The sequence below is a fragment of the Neofelis nebulosa genome, chromosome 8 (genome assembly GCF_028018385.1).
Source record: "Neofelis nebulosa isolate mNeoNeb1 chromosome 8, mNeoNeb1.pri, whole genome shotgun sequence".
In the NCBI taxonomy this organism is placed as follows: domain Eukaryota; kingdom Metazoa; phylum Chordata; class Mammalia; order Carnivora; family Felidae; genus Neofelis; species Neofelis nebulosa.
Genome location: NC_080789.1, coordinates 96,313,065 through 96,340,202, shown reverse-complemented (window position 1 = coordinate 96,340,202; position 27,138 = coordinate 96,313,065). Strand labels below are relative to the sequence as shown.

General features: G+C 42.5%; 1 protein-coding gene and 1 long non-coding RNA gene across 3 annotated transcripts; one reads left to right on the top strand and one right to left on the bottom strand.

Annotated features, from left to right (window-relative positions):
- The first annotated feature begins 214 nt into the window (after positions 1-214).
- On the top strand, positions 215-2,289 carry LOC131519985 (uncharacterized). Its single transcript, XR_009265897.1, has 2 exons — positions 215-722; positions 1,974-2,289. It is a non-coding gene; the product is annotated as an uncharacterized LOC131519985 (long non-coding RNA).
- Positions 2,290-3,349: 1,060 nt separating this feature from the next.
- On the bottom strand, positions 3,350-21,936 carry MANSC1 (MANSC domain containing 1). 2 transcript variants are annotated; one of them, XM_058743647.1, is made up of 4 exons: positions 21,787-21,934; positions 15,939-16,260; positions 12,119-12,259; positions 3,350-4,792 (listed from the first exon to the last, which is right to left on the bottom strand). In XM_058743647.1, the coding sequence occupies exons 2-4, from the start codon at positions 16,159-16,161 to the stop codon at positions 3,816-3,818; spliced, it is 1,341 nt and encodes a 446-aa protein (XP_058599630.1). In that variant the 5' UTR covers positions 16,162-16,260; positions 21,787-21,934; the 3' UTR covers positions 3,350-3,815. The 2 variants fall into 2 exon arrangements, with proteins under 2 accessions (XP_058599630.1, XP_058599631.1); XM_058743648.1 differs by lacking the exon at positions 12,119-12,259 and having other exon boundaries at positions 21,787-21,936.
- Positions 21,937-27,138: the final 5,202 nt, after the last annotated feature.

Genomic DNA, 27,138 nt, shown 5'->3' with positions numbered 1-27,138 from the left:
ACATGCTTCACCAACTGAGCCAGCCGGGCGCCCCATGTGTGTGTGTGTGGTGCTTTTAAGGTAATGGGAGGTCATGTGGAGGGAGTATATAACGTGGGAGTAGGGAAAAACAGGTTAGGAGACAAATAGGAGGTGGGAGCGGGAAGGCTGACTCTGAGAAGCGTTTCTTTTTTTTTTTTTTTTTTTTTTCTTCAATGTTTTTTATTTATTTTTGGGACAGAGAGAGACAGAGCATGAACTGGGGAGGGGCAGAGAGAGAGGGAGACACAGAATCGGAAACAGGCTCCAGGCTCCGAGCCGTCAGCCCAGAGCCCGACGCGGGGCTCGAACTCACGGACCGCGAGATCGTGACCTGGCTGAAGTCGGACGCTCAACCGACTGCGCCACCCAGGCGCCCCTGAGAAGCGTTTCTGAAAGAGAAGAGACAGTATGTGGCAAACACTGGTTGTGGAGGCTGAGGGAGAGGCGGAAACGGAGCAGGACTTTGAAGTTGCTCGGTACAAGGGAGACTGGTGGCTGGTGGTACTATTCACTGAGGTGCAAGAACAAGCAACAAGATGGGTTTTCTACTCCAGGGTTCTTCTGACTAGAGAGTGACCATTAACATTGGCGCTGGTGGTCAGGGACCAAACAAGAAGACAGGATGTCCGCGGCTGAGAAACTGGAGCAAGCCTGCCTCAGAATGAAACCACAGATCTCAACTGCCACGCTTTGGGCTCAAGGTAAAACACCCTTTAAAAGCTCTTTCAACAGTTTTGAACAGTTCCAGTCAACACCCTTTAAAAGCTGTTATCTAGAATATGTCCCGTCTACCGCACACCTCTTTTTTGGTTACGCTGTGCATCATCTCCAGTTGAAAGACTGTGGAGTGGGAATGTCAGAGCCAGATTACCCGGGCAAGTGACCTCAGGCAAGACGCTTAAACCTCCCTCCGCTTCGGCTTCCTCATATGCAAAATAAGAAGTTCTTCACGAGGCTGTTACAAGAATGATATGAGTTCGTATATATAAATGTGTGCTTGGCACAAAGTCAAGTACCTGATAAGCACTTGCTATCGTTATTAATAAGTAACAGAATGCTCAACTAAACATGGTACAAATGTTAGAGACTTATTACGGAACGAGATTGGAAGTGGATAGTTCCAGAGCTGGTGCTGTTGCTTGACAACCAAGTTGTCAAGGACCAGACTCTTCCCAAATCCCATTTTGCCATGCTCGGCTTGTTAGTGATTTCTCACCTCATGGTGGCAGAAAGACTGCAGTAGCTCCAAGTATCAAGTCCTTACTCAACCAACATTCCAAGCAGGAAATTAGGGGTTGGGGTGGGAGGGAGGGGGACTTTCTTCTTTGTGTAACCCTCACTTATCAAGGAGGAGAATCTTTCCTAGAAGCCCCCAGTAGGTTTCCTTTCAGCTAGAACCGGGCCACAGGCCCATCCCTAACTTCAAGAGAGGCTGGAAAAGAATGTGACACTTCTAACCTACAACAAATGAGGCAAAAGTGGAATTTGGGTTGGCTGTTGCTTGTATTGCCTGCCACAGTCTGAGAACCAAAGAGTTTCAAGGATGCCTCACTCAGGCCAGGGGTAATTGAGAAACAAGGACATAGATGTATTTATTGAGAGTGAGTCAGCCATAGGGTTCACCTTTCAGAGGCCATCAGCTTTTTTGAGAATAGCTTTTTAACCCAGGTGAGTGTCCTATTGGTAAAATATGGAGAAAGGATATTTTTGAGCAAGGGGTCCTTTCTAGTATTCTTGCTTCTTCTAGGCTGTCACTATCCCTAGGAGGGGGCTCATAATTCAGTTCACCTTTATTTAAAAGGTTGCCCAGGCCATTCACTGTTAAAATGACTTACAAGAAAGCACAGGCCGGCTTCCTTCCCTTTCACTGCCCCTTGCAGCAGTCTCTGCCACAATGACAGGTCTAATGGGCAGGGAGAGCTATGTGAGAAGAGCTACTCTTTCCTCCTTAGAAGTTGGTCTTAAATCCAGCTGTTCCCCTGCAATCCACATCCCCATGCTCACTGCCGGAGTTTGGGCCCCAAGCATCTTTCATCGGGGCTCCTGTTCGAGTTTCTCCTTTGCAAGAAAGAAGGCAATGCAGTAAGGTGGAAAGAGAGTTACGAAGGAACCAGAAGAAAACTTCTGTAAGCACCCAGAGAAAGCCTTATTCCCACTGTCCAATTCTGCTAACAAAGACGAGGAGAAAATTTTAAATTCCAAGGCACTTAGTTACTGATCTGATTCTGGCCTGCATGTGGATATTCAATAAATACTTGTTAAATTAAATTGATTCAAGGTTTTATTTATTCAGCCTACTTAAAGCTTATGTAAACCCCTTGGAGATTTGGGTCAAGCTGTTAAATTGGAAAATATATGAAAGGTAGTTATTTTCACTAGACCAGCTTTCCTCTTAATGAGCTTTATGAGCTTAATGTAGATGGGTGTGCGTGTGTGTGTGTGTGTGTGTGTGTGTCCAGGAGAGAAGCAGAAGGAGGAGGTGAGGAAGAAACAGGAGAAAAGCCTGTTTCTGTTATTTCCTACATTTGTCTTCATTGCTATACTTATAAACCAGCTACTGCCCTCTAGTGCTCACTGTATAAAGTTCATTCCCAAATTCCATTTGTATCTTTAAGAACCCTGGTGACTCCAGGAAGGGACAACCTCTTCTTTTGCAGATAAGCAAACTGAAGTCCAGAGACTCAGATGTCAAACTGACCCAGGCAGCTTCCTGGATTCTTAGTCACCTCACTGTAATTCGTCCGGCAAACTATTTTTATTAAAGGCATTGCTCAGGCATTTCAATAGCTAATCAATAAAAATTACAGCATACTTATTGTATGCTGAAACTGATATAACACTGTATGTTAACTATACTGGAATTAAAAATAAATGAATTTTTTAAATGCACACAAAAATTACAGCACAGTAATCATTTAACAATAATTGTAAGCGTTACCCATTGTTTCCAATGTTATTCCACATAAAGCCAAAATTGACTGTTGGCAAAATTTACATAAGGATTTATAAATAACACTGTTATGTTTTCAACTTGGTAAAGTTTAGAATATTCCTGTATTACTTTTTTTTTGCGGGGGCGGGGGGCAGAATAGTTAACTAGAATGGACCCAAAGTAGATTTGGCTGTTTAGCAAAAGTGACTTATCACTGTCTCCATGTAGACTAATCTTCGGCTAGAATTCTCCCAAAGGAACCTCTTTGCTCACTGATGGGAAAGGGGGGGGGGGGGGTGTCACTTTAACTTAGAACACATATTTTCATCATTTAATCATTTTGCTGGTGGGAATAAACTGAAAGTTATCCAGCTGGACGTGTCACTTACAAGAACATTACTGAGTAACAAAAGATTTATTCAAATATTTAATTGGAAGGAAATACATCTGGAATAAGTTTTATTGGAATTCATATAAAAAGGAAAGTAAATCTATTAGAATTAATATCATAAACAGTTGACTTTATCTGGAACCAGAAATGCTAATGAACTGCAGCCTAGAAGTCCTAACCACTTTTCCTTGCAAACAGCCAGTCATTTTTCAATTTATATGCCAATTATACTTTATTACTTTAGGTAGAGCTTTGTTTCCAGCGAATATTTTGGAGATAGATCACTCAAATTACCTAATTCATTTCCTTTCTCCCATTGTCTGAAAAAAGCAAGCAAAAAGAAAGTGGTAGGGGGCATCTGCCTGTCTTCAAGACACTTCAAAAATCCTGCTAAGATCAGCAAGTCAGTAGAAAGTCACTGTGTTTGGACTACCAGGAAGAACATGAATTAAGAGACATCTAGTTTCCCCCTTAGATGTCAACATAGATCCCATTGATCAAATAATCAAGTCTTGAATAGCGTCTCCTGCGGAGAGATTCTGAGAACATTCTACCCAAGAGGACAAGGCCTATGGCTAAGAACAGAACACCAAAGAGCAGGGTCCCAATGAGGAGCCATTTTTCAAATGGGAGGCCATGCTGACTTTCTGGAACACTCTTCAGGGAGGAACCACCTGGACTGGCCTTCCCATTTTCCTGAGAAGCACTTTTATTCGGAGCAGAAGAATCCACATTTGACAGAAGTAACGTGGCAGCAGAAGAATCCACAGCTGACAAAGAAAGCGTAGCAGGGTTATAGGCATCCTCTGTGTTCAAAGATAGGTTGGAAATTTCTCTAACCGGCACTGTTTCTGGGGGGCCTTTCCAGTCCGTAGGTGCCTCAAAGATGGTGTTTGAGACTGTTGTCGTAGTTACGCCGGCTTTGGGTGTAACTTCGGCATGTGTCAACATTGTAGACAAGAGGCTTGTGGGGGGCTGAGACGTGACCACAGCTAGGGGTGGAGCTGAGGTGGCCCCCTGTGGTTCAAAAGTCACAGAAGGTATCACTGGAGCATTGGTGGTGGGGGGAAATGCAGGCTTTGGAGCGGCAGTGGTGATAGGCAGAGAGGAAACAGCCTTGGTAGTGGGGAGCGTTGTCACCTTTTCGGGCAGCAGATGAGCTATGTTTTGTTCTGAAGAAAACCGTGAACTCTGAGAATGGCCCTTTTCTTTATCAAGAGGGAACCGTGTACTCGCTTGATCAATCTCGAATAGTTTCTCCAAGTGATCTGAGGATCCCAACTTCTGAGAAAAGGCACCTTTCTGTAAGCTATCAGTGGACTCTGAATAACCTGTCACAGGAGGGGGTGTGGGAGTGATGATCACCTGCGGAGACTGGCCATGGATGAGAGAACCTTCTTGGGTTAACTCTTGGCTTGGCAAATGAGTTCTAGCCAGAGCTGGAAAGTCTGAAAATGTAGAGAAAAGTTAAAGGGAGACTTAAATATTTCCATGCGAAGGCAGGTTAAAAAAAGACAAACATATCAGCTTGTTCAGTAAATCCCCAAACTGTTGAAACTTGACATTTCATAGAAACTTGCGCAAAATGGAAAAATACAAATTGCTAAATCAGAATCTGATGACACTGCCTCTCTACCAGATGCTGTGGTTTATTTCTAGAGTGGTGGGACAGAGGAGAAATGTGTGGAGGAGGACCAGGCAAATGAAGGAAGAGCTGGGAGGAGCAGAGCAAAGGGGCTAAGAGGAGTCCAGGAGCCGCAGCAAGAGGTTTAGGAAGATGGAGACACTTAGGGGGCCGATGCCAGGGAAGAGGGCTGGGCCAGGGCGACAGGGCTGGAAGACGAGTGGCAGAGAGAAACTCCCTGGGACTGACAAGACAGCTGGGAAGGCAGCAATCACAGAGAGAGATTTCGTAGCAAGGGCACCCGCAGGCAAGAAAGGCAAGGGGGAGCGGAGGCAGAATCCTTGCAATTTGCCTGCAACAGGGTGGAGGCGGAGGGGCCGGGAGGGAAGGTCTGGTCTCCTCCCAGGGCACCGAGGCCACAGCAGCAGCAGAAGGCTGATGACACAGTGTCCAATCAAAAAACAGGTTTCAGCACCACACACAGGGGAGGGAGGCAATTTGGGAGATTTCACTGTGACTCTCAAGGATTAAAATTTCAGAGCCAATGTCTTAGAGTCTGAGGACTGTGGGACCAAATTTGAAATTAGGATGGCCACAGTGCTGATAGAAAGAGCCGAAAATCACACAATTCTGAGTGCTGGCTATGGAGGGACCAGCCTCACATCCTCCTCACGGTGACAGAAAGCTTAGAATTATGCTCTTAGTCTCACACACCATTCATCACAGCTCAAATTGGAAAGGTTTGCGGGAGCCATCAGGGGCAGGGAAGGATCATTTGAATTGCTCTGTATCACTCTGCTACTTGGCTGATCATTTTCACTTAGATCTGAACTGCAGAAAACACAAGGAAGGAAGAAAAGGAATTTCTTAGCATTTCCTTGTTCATTCTTCCCTGTTCTCTTTCCCCCTTTCTTCTTCAACTCCTCTCAGTGCCAGTGTCTGAACTAGATTCCATTCTCTTCTCTGCTAACAAACATCCAGAGGCGACCTCTGATTTGTAATATCTTCGATTACTCTGTAAGCATCACACCTGGAACAGGTCCTTTAGAACGGTCACTCCTTAATCCGTCTAGGACAGGGGTCAGCAAATTATGGCCCGAGGGCCAAATCTAGCTTGTCACTTCTCTTTATATGGCTTATGGGCTAACATATACATTTTTAAATGGCTGACAAAAATAAAAAGGAATAATATTTTGTGACACATGAAAATTATATAAAATTCAAATTTCAGTGTCTATAAATAAAGTTTTATTGGCATGTAACCATGCTCATTTGTTTATGCACTGTCTGCAGGTACTTCACACTATAAGCACAGAGGTGAATAGATACAACAGATTGCATATGGCCCATAAAACCTAAAATACTGGCCTGGAGGGGCTCCTGGGGGGCTCAGTCGGTTAAGCGTCTGACTTCGGCTCAGGTCATGATCTCACGGTTCGTGGGTTTGAGCCCCATGTCGGGTTCTGTGCTGACAGCTCAGCTCAGAGCCTGGACCCTGCTTCCGATTCTGTGTCTCCCTCTCTCTCTGCCCCTCCCCCACTCATGCTCTGTCTCTCAAAAATAGATAAATGTTAAAAAAATTAAAAAAAAAAAAACATACTGGCCTGGAAAGCCTAAAATACTTCTCATTTGGCCCTTGACAGAAAAAGTCTGCAGACACCTGCTCTAGGATATAGTACTTTACCCCAAAATAGAATTCGGATGATTGAAATTCCTCTTTCCTCCAACAATGCTGGAGAAAAGAGTTTCTGCTGCAGGTTACATCACGATGATAGATATAACATCACCATGAGATAAACAGCATTTCTATTTTTAGGTAGCATCAGATATTTTTCAAAAAGAACAGGACTCAACATATTCCATTTTAAAGTTAAAAAAAAAAAAAGACTAAGTAAATGCGATGTGTGTGAACTCAGAACTTAAATAAAGCCATTGACAAGAATGACCAAAACAGCTGCTTTCTTTCTCAAGAATGTCAGTTCATAAATAAAGCAAAGCAAGGGCTAGTCCCATTTCTTGATAAGATTCATCTACTGGCAAGGATCCTAGAGGCATGCAGGGATCCTGTGCACCTGCTCCCTTCACCTCACCCGCTGATGTTTGCCATTGGGGTGCGGTGCTTTTTCTCACTCTCACAGAGATGAGCCAGCGGGGACTGCAAAACAGCCCTGCGCCCTCAATCTCTCTTTTGAGTTTCATTTTCAAGTGACTTGATGAAATAAAAAACTTAGGGACTGACTATTACTTGGAAACCAGCTGAGCAAACAGACTCCCAATTTATTGTTTCTGAACTTCCCTATTCTAGTCCTCGGTAGAAATGACACACTGCAAAGCTGGGAAAAAAATTAAATAATTCCAAGTTGCAATGGTTTTATAGAATGAACACAGTACACTATCATCTTTCAAGCTTTTGGTCTGTAAATATTAGCCCATCCTTTATAGGAAACGGAATTCATCTGGAAACAAACCACCCAACAGATATCTATTAATTTCACTCTAAACAGGAAGCAGATAATTTATTTCTGGGGGACTCTCAGTCCATCAACATGGGCAGATTCATAAAGAGAATTACAAACACAATTTGTAAACATCCTGTATGTATAAAGCCTGCAACACATGATGTCCAGGGTCCGTGCCACTTTGCTCTTCAACCTGCTCTGGGCTGATGGCGTCCCCTGGTGGCTGCCACAGGAACTGTTTAATTCTAATCCGACTTTATGACCTTCACAGCCTCCCAGTAAAGATTTACACACATGCCAAAGTTCCCTTTTCTCCCATTTCCACTGGAGAGAATCTTTACCTCATATTCCCTCTTTCATACATGGATTATAAAAGCAACAACATTACAGAAGTATATGGAAATTATAAAACAAATTCAACTATGGTTTTTATCATTATGTCTCAGCAACTATTAACATTTCTGTGTGCCTTAGAGTTAAATTTTTCATGTATTTGAAAAAAAAACCCAGGTGTTTTTCACCTGGAATTTTGTTTATTTATATACCTCAAACTTATTTTTTTTTTAAGTTTATTTATTATGAGACAGAGAGCGGGAGAGAGAGAGAGGGAGAGAGAGAGAATCCCAAGCAGGCTCCACACCCTCAGCACAGAGCCCGATGAGGTGCCCGAACCCACGAACCGTGAGATCATGACCTGAGCCAAAACCAAGAGCGGGACGCTCAACCTCTCTCAAATGGATCCATCATATTTTATACCCAACCATTCTCAGGCAACGGGACATTTATGCTGCTCCTCGTTTTTCACTTTTCAAACTAATTTCACAAAAAAACATGCTTCAAGCCAATAGCTTTTTCTTGTTTTGGTCTTGCGTCTTTAAGGTTTTATGGAAGTAGAATTGCTGGATTAAGTTACCTGTAATTTCTTTAATGTTGTGCTTTAGTTATGAAATAGAAGACAGATACAGGGAAGCGCGCTGATAGAAGAAGGGGCAGAATGAAGAAGAGGTAGTGAGAAGGGATAACAGGGGCGGAACGTTGCAGTCCAAATGCCACATGATGGGAGTTCCAGAAGAAGAACAAACATTCCGGTTAGTGTCTTGAGCCCTGACCTCTTTGGACACTAAGCCTGGAATATCCATTTGCTGCTGAATTCCCACCCCTGGCTATCTAACAGGCTCTGCAATGTTCCAGGTGATCAAAGAGGAACAGCAAGAAGTATCACCACCACACTATAGGCTCCAATATTTTTAGCCCAGATGATTTACGCACAGGCACAAAGGGAAGGAGCCATGAAGATCTGGGGCAGCCAGAAGATCTGCCCACTGATGCCCCAAAAGGGCAGGACAAGACAGTGTCCACAGAAAGTAAGGTTTTAAGTGTTTTGAAAGGCTAATTTGTTCTATGCCTAGTGTTTTTTAAAAATCAATATCTAAAAAAAAAAAATGTTTGTTTATTTTGAGAGAGTGTGGGTGCAAGCAGGATGATGGCCAGAAAGAGAGAGAGAGAAGCAGGTGACGTGGGGCTCAAACTCACGAACCACGAGATCATGACCAAGGTTTTGGCTCAAGGCGGTTCGTGAGTTCAAGCCCCATGTCGCCTGCTTGGGGATTCTCTCTCTCCCTCTCTCTCTGCCCCTCGCCCTGCTTGCACACACACTCTTTCTCAAAATAGATAAACTTTTAAAAATTTTTTTAAAAATTGAAAACTGTGGTAAAATGTACATACTATTTACCACTTTAACTCTGTAAGTATACAGTTCAGTGGCATTGAGTATATTCACATTCTCTGCAACTGTCACCCTCATCCATCTCCAGAGCTTTCTTCATCTAGCAAAACCGAAACTTTTGTACCTTATGCCAGTTTTCTTATAGTTGGTTTATATCACTATTTAGGAAGAATTTACACAAATAATTTGTGCTTTATGCTCCTGTTTTAGGGAATGTTTGATACATCTGGTTCATTAACCAAAACTCAGACACAGGGGACAGAGTGGAGTCTGAGCCCAGGCACCCTGGGCAGTATCATTCCCCAAAGTACCTCACACATAAAACAGTCACAAGACAATCCTTGAGTGCACTCCCCCTCCCAACCCTAAAACCAGTCTCCTTAATCTTCCCCAGCTCAGTAGATGGTACCACCATCCATCTAGACTTTCAAGCCAAAAACGAGGAAACTAGGACTCAGTTTCAATACTTCTGTTTCCCTTGCCATCACAACCATCCCACACCATCGGCTCTTCCTCTGAAACAGCTGTATGTTTACTTCTCTACCTCATCTGCCACCTCCCTGGTCCACAATGTCATGGCCTTCCACTTGGATCTTGCCTCTGCCTCCTACCGAGTCTTCCCACTTCCTCTCTTGCTGCCGCATTGGTGTCCCTCCCCAGGAGAGCAGTCACAGTGAGCTTTGAGAAATCACCTTGAAAACACCATGTTACGCGCCTACTGAAAACTTCCAATGGCTTCCCATTAGACACCTAAAATAAGAACTTCCTACCTTGGCTTACAAAGCTTTATGTGATCTCTCCGCTTTTCATACTTCTTGCGTATCACTTTTTTTTTTTTTTAAGTTTGTTTCTCTTGAGAGAGAGAGAGAAAGCAGGAGTGAGGGAGGTGAAGAGAGAGAGAGAGAGAGGGAAAGAGAAGGAGAATCCCAAGCAGGCTTCGCACTGGCAGTGCAAAGCCCTATTCAGGGCTCGATCCCATGAACCATGAGATCATGCATGACCTTAGCCGAAGCCAGTCCCTTAACCGGCTGAGACACCCAGGTGCCCCTGTATGTCACTCTTTATAAGGTTCACTATGAGTCAGCCAGCTGAGACTGAGACTGAAATCATTCTGCCTCAAGATATTGAAACAGGCTATTTCCTCTGCCTGAAGGTCTTCCCAGATCTTCTCACATCTGGCTTCTTACCATTCAGATCTCAGTTGAGGGGTTACTTCTTCACAGATGCTTCCTCTGATCACCTACTCAAGAGGGTCCACTCAGTGATCATCTATTACATTGTCTTAGCTCAATCATCAGCCTAACACTTGTGATGATATTTTTCTTGATTACTTTTTTTTTGATTACTTATGATATTTTTCTTGATTACTTATTTAGGATGGTTATTGTCTCTCCCTCCTAAAACATAAGTTCCAGAGGTAAAAACCTTGTTTTCCATGTTTCCATTTTTGTGTTCTTGGGGCAGAAAAAGTGTTTGGCACATGTAGGAGATGCTAAATAACATTTGTTGTTTATTGAGTAAATGAGCAAATAGAATATTATTAATAGCCAAGGGTATAGTGAAAAAAAACTGTCTAAGACTTAAATAAAAGGACACTTGATACTGAAAACATTTCACCCTGAACATTAGCAAGCCAGGGCATCTGGGTGGCTCAGTTGGTATAAGCATCTGACTCTTGGTTTCAGCTCAAGTCATGATTTCACGGTTTTGTAAGTTTGAGCCCCACGTCAGGTTCTGAGCTGAGGGTGCAGAGCCTGCTTGGAATTCTCTCTCTCTCCCTCTCTCTCTCTCTATCTCTCCCTCTCTTTCTGCCCCTCCCCTGCTCACGCTGTCTCTGTCTCTCTCAAAGCTAAATAAATAAACTTAAAAAATATTAACAAGCCAAAATCTCACCAAGACATATCCAAATTATTATATTATTTTTTAGTTGTTTATTTTCTAAATTCTGAACAAATATGTTCAGAATGGAGACTGTATTTCCAATGCCTTGCACAGAATTTGGCACATGGTGGATGCTTAGTAAATACTTCTTGAATGAACCTCCTTCCAGGTGTAGGTAATAAAATCCAGGGTGTTTGATTTCACATAATGTGATTATAAAATAATTAGAACCTAAAGACAAATGTACTAGAATTTTATATACTCACATAGATCTTAACCCTTTAAAAAATTTTTTTATGTTTATTTATTTTTGAGAACGAGAGAGACAGAGCACAAGTGGGGGAGGAGCAGAGAGAGGGGGAGACACAGAATCTGAAGCAGGCTCCTGGCTCTGGGCTGTCAGCACAGAGACCGATGCAGGGCTCGAACCCGTGGACGGTGAGATCATGACCTGAGCCGAAGCTGGACCAGCTGAGCCACCCAGGCAGCCAGGTCTTAACCCTTTTAAAACAGACCGTGGACCACAGAGACCTTATTCCAGTGCCTCTTACATTTTCTAAAGAGGTGTTTCAAAATGTTTTCATGAAAGGTCTGTGTGCCTTTTATCTCAGGAAGGTAGACACAAAAAGCTAAACAACACAAAATACCATCATTCAGAGATCTTTCATTGGAAAACAGATGTTTGGTTTAATAGACTGAATTTTAAATTTTTTTTTTTCAACGTTTTTTATTTATTTTTGGGACAGAGAGAGACAGAGCATGAACGGGGGAGGGGCAGAGAGAGAGGGAGACACAGAATCGGAAACAGGCTCCAGGCTCCGAGCCATCAGCCCAGAGCCTGACGCGGGGCTCGAACTCACGGACCGCGAGATCGTGACCTGGCTGAAGTCGGACGCTTAACCGACTGCGCCACCCAGGCGCCCCAATAGACTGAATTTTAAATCATGAGAGATTTCTGGTGTGCCTCTATATTTGTGACTACTTTTGGTAGTTTTACTTAGATTCTTTTGTAGAAAATCTTTCACATGAACCATGTCCTTAAATAATCCCAATCACCAAAGAAAAAGAACAATGCTTTTATTACCTCTAATTATCCTGTAACTCATAAGTCCCTTTGCTGGTTTCAGGGGACAGGCTTCCTCACTGGGACAGAAAAATAGGTAGCAGTTGGGCTGTCTAGTTGTTTTTCGAGTGTCGAAGATCATCAGGTTACACGCTTTGTCTCCTGAAATTAAAGGTATCATAAGCATTACACTGAAATTGGATATTCTAAAGAGGATGGCAATTGTATTTCTGCTGTCCAACACAAATACCTTTGTTCATGTTGTGCATTTGCTTGCTGACCACTAATTCATTTCCTCTTCCTTAGCACTTAAAGCAATTTGTGAAGACATTGGGTTAAAAAATCTGAATTAAGGTAATTTTGGCAAAACCCACTTTAAATAGTACATTTAATTCTTTTTTAAAAAAAATAATGCATTTAATTCTTTAGATAAGCCTTCCATTTGCTCAAATATCCATCAAAATACACACAGAAATACTGACTTTGCAATCTTTACACAACTCACAACTGAGTTGGAACTTAAGAAATGGATCTAACCTAATGATTTCATGTATCTCTCATATCCCGAAGGCAGACACCTATATCAGACACCTATGAAGCCATGAGTCTGGCTTTCTTGAGTAGAGTCCCTAAATTTAGCATCACACCATCATTGCCTCCTTCCACAAAGGACCTGAGTAGTGTATGGAGGACAAAGTCTATGTTTTACCTTTATCAGTACCATTCGTCTTTTGATTTTTCTTCTTCACATTTCTACTCTTCCTTATTTCTGCTTTTCCATTTTCCTTCCTTTCAAACTTTTTACTCTTAACTTTCATTTCTTGCTTCTTTTTCTCTTCCACCTATGTCCAGTAGAAATCATTCTTTCTATTCATCATGGTCTAGAGCTGGCTTTGGTCTCAATCTGGTGCCATCTCACATCTTGGCCTAAGACCCTTGAGGCATCAGTATACCCCTGGTCAGGATAAGGTTTTGTTTTGTTTTAATGCTTTTTTATTTATTTTTGAGAGAGAGAGAGTGAGCAGCCAAGGGGCAGAGAGAGAGGGAGACACAGAATCTGAAGCAGACTCTAGGCTCTGAGCTGTCAGCACAGAGCCCAACGTGAGGCTCGAACTCACAAACTGTGAGATCATGACCTGAGCCAAAGTCAGACACTTAACCGACTCAGCCACCCACGTGCCCCAGGATGAAGATTAAGAAGCATATAGGCTAATTATTAAAAATGCATGCTCTTTCTACACACACACACACACACACACACACACACACACACACATAACTAACCTTGTTGTAGTAGTCATTTCACAATATATACATGTAACAAATCATCGCACTGTATATATTTTCACAATGTTACATGCCAAATATATCTCAATAAAGCCAGGGGAAAATATTCTGCATAACTGGCCATCAGCACAACTTCTTCAAATCAGGCAATGGTGAGGATCAACCTTGACTCCCACATTTGGAAAGAAGACTCAGTTAGTTTCTGCAGGGGTTTTAGGCAGAAAACCAGGCAACAAGAAAGGTACTTTAATTTTTCCTTTCTCAGCAATGGGATAATTCTGCAATACCATTTTTGGGGGGCATGGAGGTAAAGGGAAAGGTCCATAAGCCCCCCCAAGTTGTATGCAAAACTTTGTGTCCTTTGTACTTCTTTTTTCTTAATAATTCCTTTTTTTAAATAATTTTTTTAATTTAATTTTATTTTTGAGAGACAGAGAGAGAGAGAGAGAGAGAGAGAGAGCAAGCGGGGGAGGGGCAGAGAGAGAGAGAGGGAGACACAGAATCCAAAGCAGGTTCCAGGCTCCGAGCTGTCAGCACAGAGCCCGATGCAGGGCTCAAACTCACGGACCATGAGATCGTGACCTGAGCTGAAGTTGGTCACTCGACCAACTCAGCCACCCAGGCGCCCCTGGGCATCTTTCTAAAATCTGTGGTTATGAGCAAATTATCAAAGCACTTAAAGACCATTGCTCAATAAATGAAGAAACAGTCTGAGATCCGTTAAAGGAGACCCACAATTATCTCTACTTACCATAAAACAGTAACAGTAATTCTGCTTATACAATAAAACAGCAAACCCTCATTTCTCACTAAACACCCATTATGGAGCTGAAAAGAAATGCAAGGTTTCCTGTGTTGCCAGCAAACACCCACACAGCATTCAGTCCTGTTTGCAGATGATTTGCTATTTCACATAAATGTTGATATCAACATTTAAAGAAAAACTGGAAATTTAAATTAAATCTCTGTAATTTCCATAAATTACTCCTATAGAGAATATCAAAGCACACTGCTGAGTTTGAGAAAACCATTGAAAGTTTTTTTTTCCTCCTGGCATCAAATATGTGGTATCTTTTCCACACTAATACTACAATTCTCCAGGGCACTGACTCAATGTCTTATGATTCAATTCAATTCTTACACTAACTACCTGGAGTTAGCATCAGATTCCATAGGTTTAAGCGCTCAGTCCTGTAAGACTGTCCTCACTTAGAGGCCAGTCAAAAGTATCAGCTCCCAGGTTACTCACGCTTCTGCCCGACTTGGCCATAAATCCAAGCTCCCACCACCCCTACTTCAGGTTTGATAATTTGCTAGAACTACTCACAGGACTCAGGAAAAGGCTATACTTACTATGATAGTTTATCATTGAAAACACAAATGAATAGCCAAATGAAGTGTACATAGGACAAGGTCCAGAAGGGTCCTGAGTACAGGAGCTTCCGTCCCGGTGTACCTGAAGTGAACAATCCTTTTGCACATGTGGATGTGTCTGCCAATGTGGAAGCTCTCTAAATCTGTGTTTAGGGATTTTTTTATGGAGATTCCATTATGTGGGCACAGCTGATTAAATCATTGGCCACTGGTGACTGAATTCAATCTCCAGCCCTTCTCCTCTACCTATAGGTGGGGGTGGAGCTGAAAATTCCAAATTTCTAATCAAGGCTGGGTCTTTCTGGTGACGAGTTCCCATCCTGGAGCTACCTAGGGAGCCACCAACAGTCGTAACTCAGGTGTGGTTGAAAGGGGCTCATAATGAATAACGAAAGAAGCTCCTAGGCTCAGGAAACGGCAAGGTTTTTAGGAGCTCTAACAGGAACCAGGAACCAAGATTATATGCATACATTTCTGACTATACCACACCCATTACACAAAGAAGAGAAACCAAAGATTTAAGAGAAAACGTATGACTCGGTTGGCCAGTGAGTCAGGTAAGAAGCATTACTCCAATGTTGACTAGCTCTTCTAGGCTCCTTGATGGCAAGGCCTTGTCCATGTTATTCATTGTTTTGTCTCCAGCATTCAGCAAGGCATTCGGTGCTCAATAAATTTAGTGTGGGTGTTTTTTTGTGGTTGGTTATTTATTTACTTTTCATTTAGGGAATTAGGACAGGGTCATAAACAACTGAAAAATGACCACTGTTTCTCTTGGATAAGTATTTCTCAAGTCTGGAACTTGAAACATGCAAAGGTATGGCTCAGACCTGTGAGCCTCTTTCCTCTGTGTCATGTGACTGGGTCAGTCCAAACAACTTCCCATGTCCCTTAAGGGTTTTTGTTTCCAGCATCTTAGATGCCTATTAGAACATAACACCAGTGGTTCTCAACCTTTTTTCTACCTACACACCTGGGTGATATACACACACACTCATCAGTAACTTTGACCCAGCTTAGGGGAGGGGAGGACACACTTGTGGCACATGTTCCCAGTGAATTTGTTACCCACATTTCTACCCCATTGAGAATCACTAGGATAAAGTGTGCAGCCAGATCAGCCAGCTACTTATATCACAAAACACTTGAAATGAAGAGTTGCCAAGGGACTATTACTTACCTGTTATGTTTTTCGTTGAACAGCAAGAATTAATGCAGTCTTCCTGAGTTAATGTATGTACAGGTTCATTGCCTCTAATTCCCTTTGAAAGAGATGACTGGATGTCAATGACAACATCTTCTAGACTCTTCGTGTGGCAGTTCTGACTGGTGGACAGCCTCAGTGTCAGGAAGCAAATTACCACAAAAGTGTAACTCAAGCCCCATTCTTCCCTAAAGGACATTTTAAATTTCAATTCAGCCTAGTCTTCCAAGGTCAAGGATAATCCTCCCTCTGGTCTGAGTTTGCTTCAAGAAGATTGTACAGATCATGGAATTTCTCTCTAGAACAAAAATAGAAAATCATCAATGAGTTTTGTTTCTTTTAATAAATCTCACGAAGATACATTTCATTTCCTTCAAGTCAATGTCAACAGCTCATGATTTACAAAACAGAAATAAACAAGCATTTTTTATGTTTCATTTTTAATAGATCAAGACAACCTTCATTAAAAACTTGGTAAAGAACTAATTAGCACAAACATGTATACTATTCCATCAGTGCTTAAAAGCTGACAAATATCTATGAAGGAAGAGATATAAACAAGAGGCCTACCCCCAAAGTTCTAGAATCCTTCCTCTTCTTGCTTCTCCTAACCAAGAGGGGAGAGGACACAAAATCTCTAGCCACTGATGAAGCAGTGATAACAGGCTTGAGCAGAGTTTCTTTCTCAGTATTAACAACCAGCATTTTAAAATCACCTACTAGGTGGTAGGCAATGTGCTATGAAATATACATATATTATCCCATTTAATCCTGATAGTCGGTCTGCAAAAAAAAAAAAAAAAAAAAAAAAAGAGCTACTATTTCCCTCATTTTATAGATGAGGAAACTGGGGCTGCCTTTCTTGTGGCTGCCTCTCCTTAAATATCAAATCAGAGACAGGTAACTCTAATAATCTAATTCTAAGAGTTAGCTGGTCAGTAGAGGGAATTCATTCATTTTGAGAATACAAATTGTTCACTGAAGCATACTGTAGAGCAGAAATACTTCCTCTTCAATCTCATTCTCCTCCTCCTCCTCCTTCTTCTGTCATGAACCCGAACCCTTTGGTAGTCTGGTGAGGCTTAGGATCTTTTCTGAGAGACAGGTTTGAAAATATAAAAATGAGGGGTGCTCAGTCAGCTGAGTGCCCAACTCTTGATTTCAGCTCAGGTCACCATCCCAGGGTAGTGGGATTGAGCCCTGTGTCCAGCTCTGTGCTGGATGTGGAGCTTGCTTAAGATTCTGTCTTTCTCTCTCTGCCCCTCTCTCTCTTTGCCCCTCTCCCCTGCTTTCACGCACTCTCTTCCTCTAAAAAACAAAACAAAACAAAAAAAACCTATAAATTCTTTAAAAAATAAATTAATAAAATACATATATATAATGAAAAATGAAATATATTAGGATTATGAAAGAAGTCAGTTATATGAAATATAATTATCAAAGTAGTTTTTAAAGTGTGCCTAGAGGGGCGTCTGGAAGGCTCAGTCAGTTAGGCCTCCAACTTCAACTCAGGTCACGATCTCATGGTTTGTGAGTTTGAGCCCAGCGTCCAGCTCAGTGCTGACAGCTCAGAACCTGGAGCCTGCTTCAGATTCTGTGTGTGTGTCTCTCTCTCTGCCCCTTCCCTGCTCACGCTGTGTGTGTGTCTCTCTCTCTCAAAAACAAATAAACATTTAAAAAAATTTTGTTTAATATGCCTACAAAACGCTGATGTAAAATATCAAAAAACAAAACTAAACTAAATAAATGGAGAGATGTTCCATGTTCATCAATATTAAGATGTCCATTCTTGGGGCGCCTGGGTGGCTCAGTCGGTTAAGCATCCGACTTCAGCTCAGGTCATGATCTCACGGTCCGTGAGTTCAAGTCCCGCATCGGGCTCTGTGCTGACAGCTCAGAGCCTGGAGCCCGTTTCAGATTCTGTGTCTCCCTCTCTCTCTGCCCCTCCCCTGTTCATGCTCTGTCTCTCTCTGTCTCAAAAAATAAATAAACGTTAAAAAAAAAAAATGTCCATTCTTCTCAACTTGATCTATAGATTCACTGCAAAGTTTTTATTTTATTTTTTTAAATTGTTTTTTCAACGTTTATTTATTTTTGAGACAGAGAGAGACAGAGCATGAACGGGGGAGGGTCAGAGAGAGGGAGACACAGAATCTGAAACAGGCTCCAGGCTCCGAGCTGTCAGCACAGAGCCCGACGCGGGGCTTGAACTCACGGACCACGAGATCATGACCTGAGCTGAAGTCGGCCGCTTAACGGACTGAGTCACCCAGGCGCCCCAAAGTTTTGATTTTAAAGTTTACATGAAATGCAAAAAGGCCCAGAGTGGGCAACATGATGCTGAAGAAGAACAAAACTGGAGAACTGACACTACCTAATTTCAATACTTACTGCAAAGTTACAGTAATCAAGACAGTGTAGGGGCACCTGGGTAGCTCAGTCGGTTAAGCGTCAGACTCTTGATTTCAGCTCAGGTCATGATCTCACCATTCATGAGACTGAGCTCTGCATCGGGCTGTGCAATGACAACGCAGAGCCTGCTTGGGATCTTCTCTCTCTCTCTCTCTCTCTCTCTCTCTCCCTCTCCCTCTCCCTCTGCCCCTACCCTGTTTGTGCTCTCTCTCTCTCCCTCCCCCCCCCTCTCTCCCTCTCTCCCTCTGTCCCTACCCTGTTTGTGCTCTCTCTCTCAAAATAAATAAACTTAAAAAAAAAAAAAGTGTGTGCTACTGGCAAAAGAATAGACAAACAGAACAATAGAACAGAATAACAAGCCCAGAAAAAGACCCACACAAATAGAGTCAACTGCTCTTTAATTTTTTTTTTCAACGTTTTATTTATTTTTGGGACAGAGAGAGACAGGGCATGAACGGGGGAGGGGCAGAGAGAGAGGGAGACACAGAATCGGAAACAGGCTCCAGGCTCCGAGCCATCGGCCCAGAGCCCGAAGCGGGGCTGGAACTCACGGACCACGAGATCGAGACCTAGCTGAAGTCGGACGCTCAACCGACTGCGCCACCCAGGCGCCCCAACTGCTCTTTAACAAAAGAGCAAAGGCAATTCAATGGACAGAGGATAGTCTTCTTAAAAATGGTGACAGAATAATTGGGCATCCATATGCAAAAAGATAAATCTAGACACAAACCTTCCATCATTTACAAAAACTAACTCAAAATGGATCATAGACTTCAATGTAAAATGCAGAACTCTAAAACTCCTAGAGGGGTGCCTGGCTGGCTCAGTTGGTAAAACATGAGACTCTTGATCTTGGTATTGTGTGTGCAAGCCCCATGTTGGTGTAGAGATTACTTAAAAATAAAATATTTTTTAAAATGTTAAAATAGTTTTAATATAGTAAAAATATAACATAGGAGAAAAATCTTTGTGGACTTAGATTAAGCAATGATTTTTTAGACACGATACCAAAAGCACAATCCATGAAAGAAAAAAAATTGATAGGTTGGATTTCATTAAAATTAAAACATCTGCTGTGCCCAAGACACTATTCAGAGAATAAAAAGATAAGCCACAGACTGGGAGAAATATTTGCAAAACACACATCTGATAAAGGACAGGTAGCTAAAATATATAAAGAACTTTAAAACACAACCCAATTAAAAATGAGCAAAGTTGGGGCACCTGGGTGGCTCAACTGGTTAAGTATCTGACTCTTGGATTTGGCTCAGGTCATGGTATCACAGTTCCTGGGATCAAGCCCCATGTGGATCTCAAAGGAGATATACAGATAACAAATAAGCATAAGAGGAGGTGCTCAACATCATAATCATTTGGGAACTGTAAATTCAAATGACAAGATACCACTATGCACCTATTAGAATGACTAAAATCCAAAAAACTGACAAAACCAAATCCTACCAAAAAAAAATCTATGTATATATGTTTATAGTAACTTTCTACATCATTGTCAAAAACTGGAGACAACGAGACATCGTTCAATAGGTGAATGGATAAACAAAATGTGGTACATCCATATAATGGAATACTATTCAGTAGTACAAAGAAATGAGCTATCAAACCACAGAAGTACATAGAGGAACCACAATTGCATACTGCTAAGTGAAAGAAACCGGTCTAAAAGATATGACTTCTTGTCAACTATATGACATTCTGGAAAAGGCAAAACTACATCAACAGTCAGAATATCAGTGATTGCCAGGAGGAGGAAGGGAAGGATGCGCAGGTGGAACACAGGGGATTTTTAGAGTAGTGAAATCATTCTAAATGATACTGTAACAGTTGACACATGTCTTCACATCTGCCAAAACCCATAGAACTGTACCACATAAAGAGTGAAATGTAACATTGGGCGCCTGGCTGGCTCAGTCCGCGGAGCGTGGAACTCTTGATCTCTAGGTTGCGAGTTCAAGCTCCACATTGGGTGTAGAGATTAGATTACTTACTAATAAAATCTTAAAAAAAAAAAAAAAGAGTGATCCCTAATATAAACAAATAGTCTTTAAAACAACAAAATAGTAAAAAACAACACAAATAGTTAAAAAGCAAAAAAAAAAAGAGTATATATTACCCATATATAGTAACCACACAAGTCCAATAGCTTCCTTGCTGTTGTATCCAACTTTTGTAAACAAATAACAAGTAACATTTATGTTTCTCTCATGCCAGTCTCTATACTAAGCACTTTACATGTGTCATGTCATTTAATCCTTACAAGAATCCTAATGAAATAGATTCCTGATCCTTATGAGATAGATCCTATTATTAACCCCATTTTCAGTCAAAATAGAAACAATTGTGAGATATCTGTGCTTCTTTATTAACCTATCAAATATCAAGCAGTACATCTAATAACTGCCATAATTTTGAAGTAGTGTTGAATGAACAAGATACTTGAGATCTGTGTAATCAGTAATATAATACGAAAACACCTGTGATTTCTACTGATGGCAAATTACAGCTGCGTCTAACTCTACCAAGGCTTTTGATCACATGCCTCTTAGAGGAAATGTTACATTTCAGTGAGAGGCTACTAAAATAAATTTTGCCACTGAAGTTCACAGACTTTCAGAGTACTAGCCGTGGCTCTCCAGGTTAAGAATCCTGGCACAAGTGACCTTTTTTCATGTTGCCGCATCTTGCAAGTCTCTTTTCTAGCCCTAAAGAAAACCAGACAGGAGCAAAAAGAGGAAAACCAGGCCAATGTCTTACTTTGCAAGGATTCTGACAGAATCTCTCCTTAAGTTTTTGCAAAGAAACCAGAACTATGAGAGGGGATGGGGCAGGAACTGTGTTTTCTCTATGCAGAATCTTCAAGGCGCCTGGACTGCCAGAAATTACTGAAGAGTTTATCGCGCTAAGGATACTCAACCTCTGTAATTCTTCTAATCGTTATTACATAGGCCTTAAAGGTCCACAGTCAAGTTGAATTCTGTTGAAAGCGTGAAAAAGATACAGGTGGGAGGAAGTTCAGGAGGCACTGAACTTTGACGCCTGCTTACTATAGCCACTAAAACGCACTTGTGCAAAACCGTGTCAGATATTGGAAATCATTTTCTTTCCCTTCCTTTGAGGAAATGCGTGTCGCTCACTGAGCATTCTTCTGTCTTTCCTGATGACGACGCGGAGCCAGGGCCACTTAAGACAGGTGCTGCTACGCGAGCCTGGAGATCCCCTCTGGGGGCCCGCGATCCCCCAAGACCCCGGCCAGCCCTTCCTCGCCCCAACCCGGTCCCTGGCGCTCCCGGAGAGGTGGAGGGGCCTCGCCCCAGGAGTAGGAGGGGGGCTGCACTCTCCGCGCTGGAGGCGCAGCCCGCGGCCGGTCTGGGGGGGAGGGCGGTGACGCCTTTACCTAGAAGCTCCGCGACCCGGGGGCTCCCGTGTCCCACCCGCGCGAGGGCAGCCCCGACGCGCTCCCGAGGAAGGAGCGGCAGATCCGCGCGAGGGTATCGGCGAGGGCGGCAGGGATGCTCCGCAGCTCCCGGCCGGCCCGGGGGCGTGTGCTTCGCCAGTTCCTGCTTCCGTTGCGGCGGCAGAAAGTTGGCCGGAGGCGGAGGGGAGGGGGAGGTGGAAGGGCACATTCCTGCCCTGCAACCCGGAGCTGCTTCCCGGCCACTTGGAGCGCGGTCCTCCGGGAGCCCCTCCCCGCGGTGGCTCCAGGCGCCCGGCGATCGCGCACAGCCTGGGAAGCAGCCGGCCGCTGCCACCCCACCCGCCCTGCTGCGGCCCCCGCGAGGGGCGTGGGCGCGACCCGCTGGATTGTCCGCGGGCCTACAGCGGCGCCCGCTCCTTCCCGAGGCCTCAGGACGCGCGCCCACACCAGAGGAAAGTCAGATGGTGCAAAACGTGTGCCCTGCGTTCTGCCTCTGCCTCTGTGTCCCGGACTCGGTCCCCTCCCAGAGGGGCAACCTCTGAGGGCGGGTTCTCCCTTAGGGACTTTACACTGCTTTCTATCCGGGGCCTGGCTGTGAGAATCTGCTTTCGATAATTCCAGACATGGAGGGTCCTCAATTACAGTTAACAGTTCTGCAGTTAGCCCTCACGCGCAGGTCAAGCCTCAACAAAGGCATTCGGATTCTGCCCGGATTTACTGTTTATAAGTATAGATAATAATATAATGGTGCCTGCTATAGTTATTAAAATGTATCCCCTGACATTTAGCATAGTACCTGGTACCTAATAAGTACTCAATAAATATTTAACTAAAATATATTTGTCGAGTGAATGAATGGGAAAGAATAGGGCATAGGTTGTAGAAGTGTGTTTCTGATTCAATGCTTGCTCGCCCACACCTCTGTGTACGTGCAAACAGATGCAATTTTACCAAACCACTGATACTTGCCAAAGGTTCAGACCTTAGACAACATCTCCACCCGGTCTGTGTGAAGAACTTTCAAACCTAAAGCACTAAGCCATTGTAACTTATTATGCTGGACATAATACAGCCAACAGCTACGTCCTGGTTTTAACCAAGAGCTATAGGAGGCTATGTTGACTGAGAATCCCTGTGAACAAAGGTTGCGTGAAACTAACTCTACGGGTTGTATCCAGAGGATGACCTCCTCTGGAATTACAATGATGTTGCAAATACTTGGCTTTAAAGAGCTATCAAAGGAAACTCCACAGTGATTTCCCATTGGAGTCATTTTCCTGTTGTAGCAAAAGACTGGTAAACAATACATTTTATCTCTGCAGATGATGTACTTGAGGGTCTTGCTAGGAAAAGGTCACATTGTTTTAAATCTCCCTTCACAGCATAGTCCTCGCTAGGCACTAAGGAGACCTTTCCTTGACTTAGAAGCTTCAGATTTTGGATTTTAAACAATGACCCTGTTATCGTTGAAGTGACATATTATTTTTTCAGTTATGACAGTGAACAGAGGACATTGATGAAAATAATGATTAAAGAAATTTTTTTCCATTGATATGAGTTAGGTGTTTACATTAGAAATAGCATCTCTTTTCATCTCACTGCCTGAAAAGATTCTTGATCCTCTTCTCCTGATACTTAGAAGTTCCATTTATGTGGAGGCAAATTTTTTTTAAAAAGTATTTTATTCAGAAAAACACCTGCAGGGAAATTAAAGACCAATAAGACGTTGGATCTACCTTCAAGCTGCTCATAGTGGGGAAGACAAATTAGTTATTGTGTAAAGAATAAATGTAGGGGCGCCTGGGTGGCTCAGTCGATTAAGCGGCCGACTTCGGCTCAGGTCATGATCTCGCGGTCCGTGAGTTCAAGCCCCGCATTGGGCTCTGTGCTGACAGCTCAGAGCCTGGAGCCTGTTTCAGATTCTGTGTCTCCCTCTCTCTGACCCTCCCCCGTTCATGCTCTGTCTCTCTCTGTCTCAAAAATAAATAAACGTTAAAAAATTAAAAAAAAAAAAGAATAAATGTAATGATAGAAGATGCTAACTCAGGAAGCTCAGAAAAGGGATGTCTAATCTGGACTTCTGGGAAGAGATAAAAAAATTCCATCTTTTTTTGTTTGTTTGTTTGTTTGTTTGTTTGTTTTGAGAGAGAAAGCATGGGCGGGGGAGAGGCAGAGAGAGAGAGAGGGAGAAAGAATCCCGAGTAGGCTCTACACTCTCAGCCCAGAGCCCGACATGGGGCTCCATCCCACAAACTGTTAGATCCTGACCTGAGCCGAAATCAAGAGTTGGATGCTTAACTGACTGAGCCACCCAGGCATGCCTCAGTCTTTTTTTTTTTTTTTCAAAGACTTTATTTTTTTTTTTTTAGAGCAGTTTTAGGTTCACAGTAAAATTGAGAGGAAGGTTCCCATATACCTCTTGCCCCCACACATGCATAGCCTTCCCCATTATCAACATCCTCTATCAGAGAGGTACATTTCTTACATCTGATGAACCTACACTGACACATCATAAATTACACAAAGTCCATAGCTTGCGTATGCTCACTCTTACTGTATTACACTCTGTGGATTTGGACAAATGTATAATGAGGTGTATCCACCACTAGAGTATCATACAAAGTATTTTCCTTGCCCTAACTGTCCTTTGTGCTCAGCCTATTCATCCCTCCCCCTCTTCACACCCCCTGGCAATCACTGGTCTTTTTATTGCCACAGTTTTGCCTTTAATAGAATGTCATATAGTTGGAATCATATAGTATGTAGCCTTTATGGATTGGGACCTTTCAGTTAGTAATATGCATTTAAGTTTCCTCCATATCCTTTCATGGCTTAATAGCTCATTTCTTTGTTTTGTTTTCATTTTTATTTTAATATTTACTTAATATTTATTTTAATGTTTAATGTTTTTATTTTTTAATGTTTATTTTTAAATGTTTACCAGTGTTTATTTAATGGTTAATGTTTATTTTTTAATGTTTTATTTAATGTTTAATGTTTATTTATTTTTGAGAGAGAGAGAAACAGAGCACGAGTAGGGGAGAGGCAGAGAGAGAGGGGGACACAGAATCTGAAGCAGGCTCCAGGCTCTACGCTATCAGCACAGAGCCTGACACAGGGCTTGAACTCAAGAGCCGTGAAATCATGACCTGAGCCAAAGTTGGGTGCTTAAACGACTGAGCCACCCTGGCGCCCAAACAGCTCATTTCTTTTTAGCATTGAATAATAAACATTCCATTGTCTGGATGTACTGGTCTGTTTATCCTTTCACATACTGAAAGACATCTTGGTTGCTTCCAAGTTTTGGCAGTCGTGAATAAAGCTGCTATAAACACCCATGTGTAGGTTTTGCGTGGACATAAGTTAACCTTGAAGGATGAAGTTAAATTAGCTAGAGGGAGAGAAAAAGCCTGAATATTCCGGGCAGAGAAAATGACATGAGTATCCAGGGAATTTTATCCTGACTGGCACGAAGTCTCCCTGTGTACATAGAGGAATAGAGAAAAAAGGCTGGGATCAGAGCAAGAAGGTGTTCATGTGCCAAATTTTAAACTTTATCCTGAAGCCATAGGGAGTTATTGAAGGTTTTTATAGGGCATTGGCAGGTCCAAAGAACTTATTAATATTCTAAAAATTCTGTCTGCCAGCCACATGTAGGATGGATTGACGGAGGTAAAGCCAGAGGCCTCCTGTTTTCCAAGAAATTGAAGAAGGGAGGAGGCCCTGAACAGGGTGTGGAGACAGAAGAGAAATTAAGGAGAGAGGCTCTCCAGACTTGTGACTGGTTGGATGCGGCAGTAGAGGTAAGCAGATTTATGGCGTAGGAAACTGGTTGGAGTGCCAGGCAATATAAAGATATAGGAGGAGCAGTCTGGAATGGATAAAAGCATAATGAGTTTCAGAGAATTTGAATCCTGGTTTCATTACTTATTAGCTTCATGATCAAGAATAACCTCCTTAAAAATAAAAAAATAAAAAAATAAAACTCCTTAACCTCTGTGTAAAATCAAGAAAGCATTATCTACGTTATAGGCCCATCATACTGGGCCAATATTAGGAAAGTACTTTATAAACCCCAAAAGCCGGTTCAATTGTTATTTATTATGTGTATAGGTCACATAGTTGCTGTTCACGTGGAAATGGTTTTCAAGGTGCTAAAAGGCATCAGTCCCAAATGTCTTCTACCTCTAAAGCCCCTCCAGCAGAATCCTTGAATTATAAACGCCCAAATCATTTTCTTGCCAACAGACTGTAAGCTTCCTAAGGATGGGGACTGGGTCCTGTTGGATCATTTATTACTAGCCTCTAGCAAGTGCCCAGCACATTATAGGCTACCAATAAATGCTGAGTAAAGGAATAAAGACATTCTATCTTTCTATATCTTTTCTCTGATAACACCTTTATTGAGATATAAGTCACATACCATACAAGTCACCTAATTAAATTGTACCATTTAGTGGTTTTTAATATATTCACAGGGTTGTACAACCATGACAATAAATTTTGAACATTTTCATCACTCCCACAAAGAAACCCACACACCCATTAACAGTCACTCCCCTTTTTCCCTTCCACACCCCTCCTGTTCAGCCTTAGGCAACCACTAATCTATTTGTGTGTCTATAGTGCCTCTTCTGGATATTTCATATAAATGGAATCTACAATGTGTGATCTTTTGTGATGGACTCTTTTCCAATAGAATAATGTTTGTAAGGTTTATCCCTGTTGTAGCACATTTTAGTACTTCATTCCTTAGTGAGGGGCACATACCATTCTATTATATGGATATACCGCATTTTATTTATCCATTCTGAAAAAAAAATGGTGATGTAGGAGATCTCAGCCTCTCTCCCCACAAAAAGATCAATCATTAGTTATCCACAACAAAAGCAGCTATGGGAGAACTCTGGAATTCACTTAAGAAACATCAGCAACACAGTACAACAAAAAACTTGAGAATAGTCACATATATAGAGGAGGAAGATAGCTTCATTCTGACTGCATCATCCTTTCCTCGAAGCCAGCACTGCTCAGCACCAAGAGGAAACCTCCAGCTGGAAAGAGTTCTCCTTGGGGCGCCTGGGTGGCTTGGCTGGTTGAGTGTCTGATTTTGCCTCAAGTCACAATCTCACTGTTCGTGAGTTTGAGCCTTGCACTAGGCTTTTGCTGACAGCTCAGAGCCTGGAGCCTGCTTTAGATTGTGTCTCCCTCTCTCTCTGCCCCTCCCTGCTCGCACTTTATCTCTCTCTCAAAAATAAATATTAAGTAAGGGTGCTGGGTGGCTCAGTTAGTTAAGCATCTGACTTTGGCTCAGGTCATGATTTCAGAGTT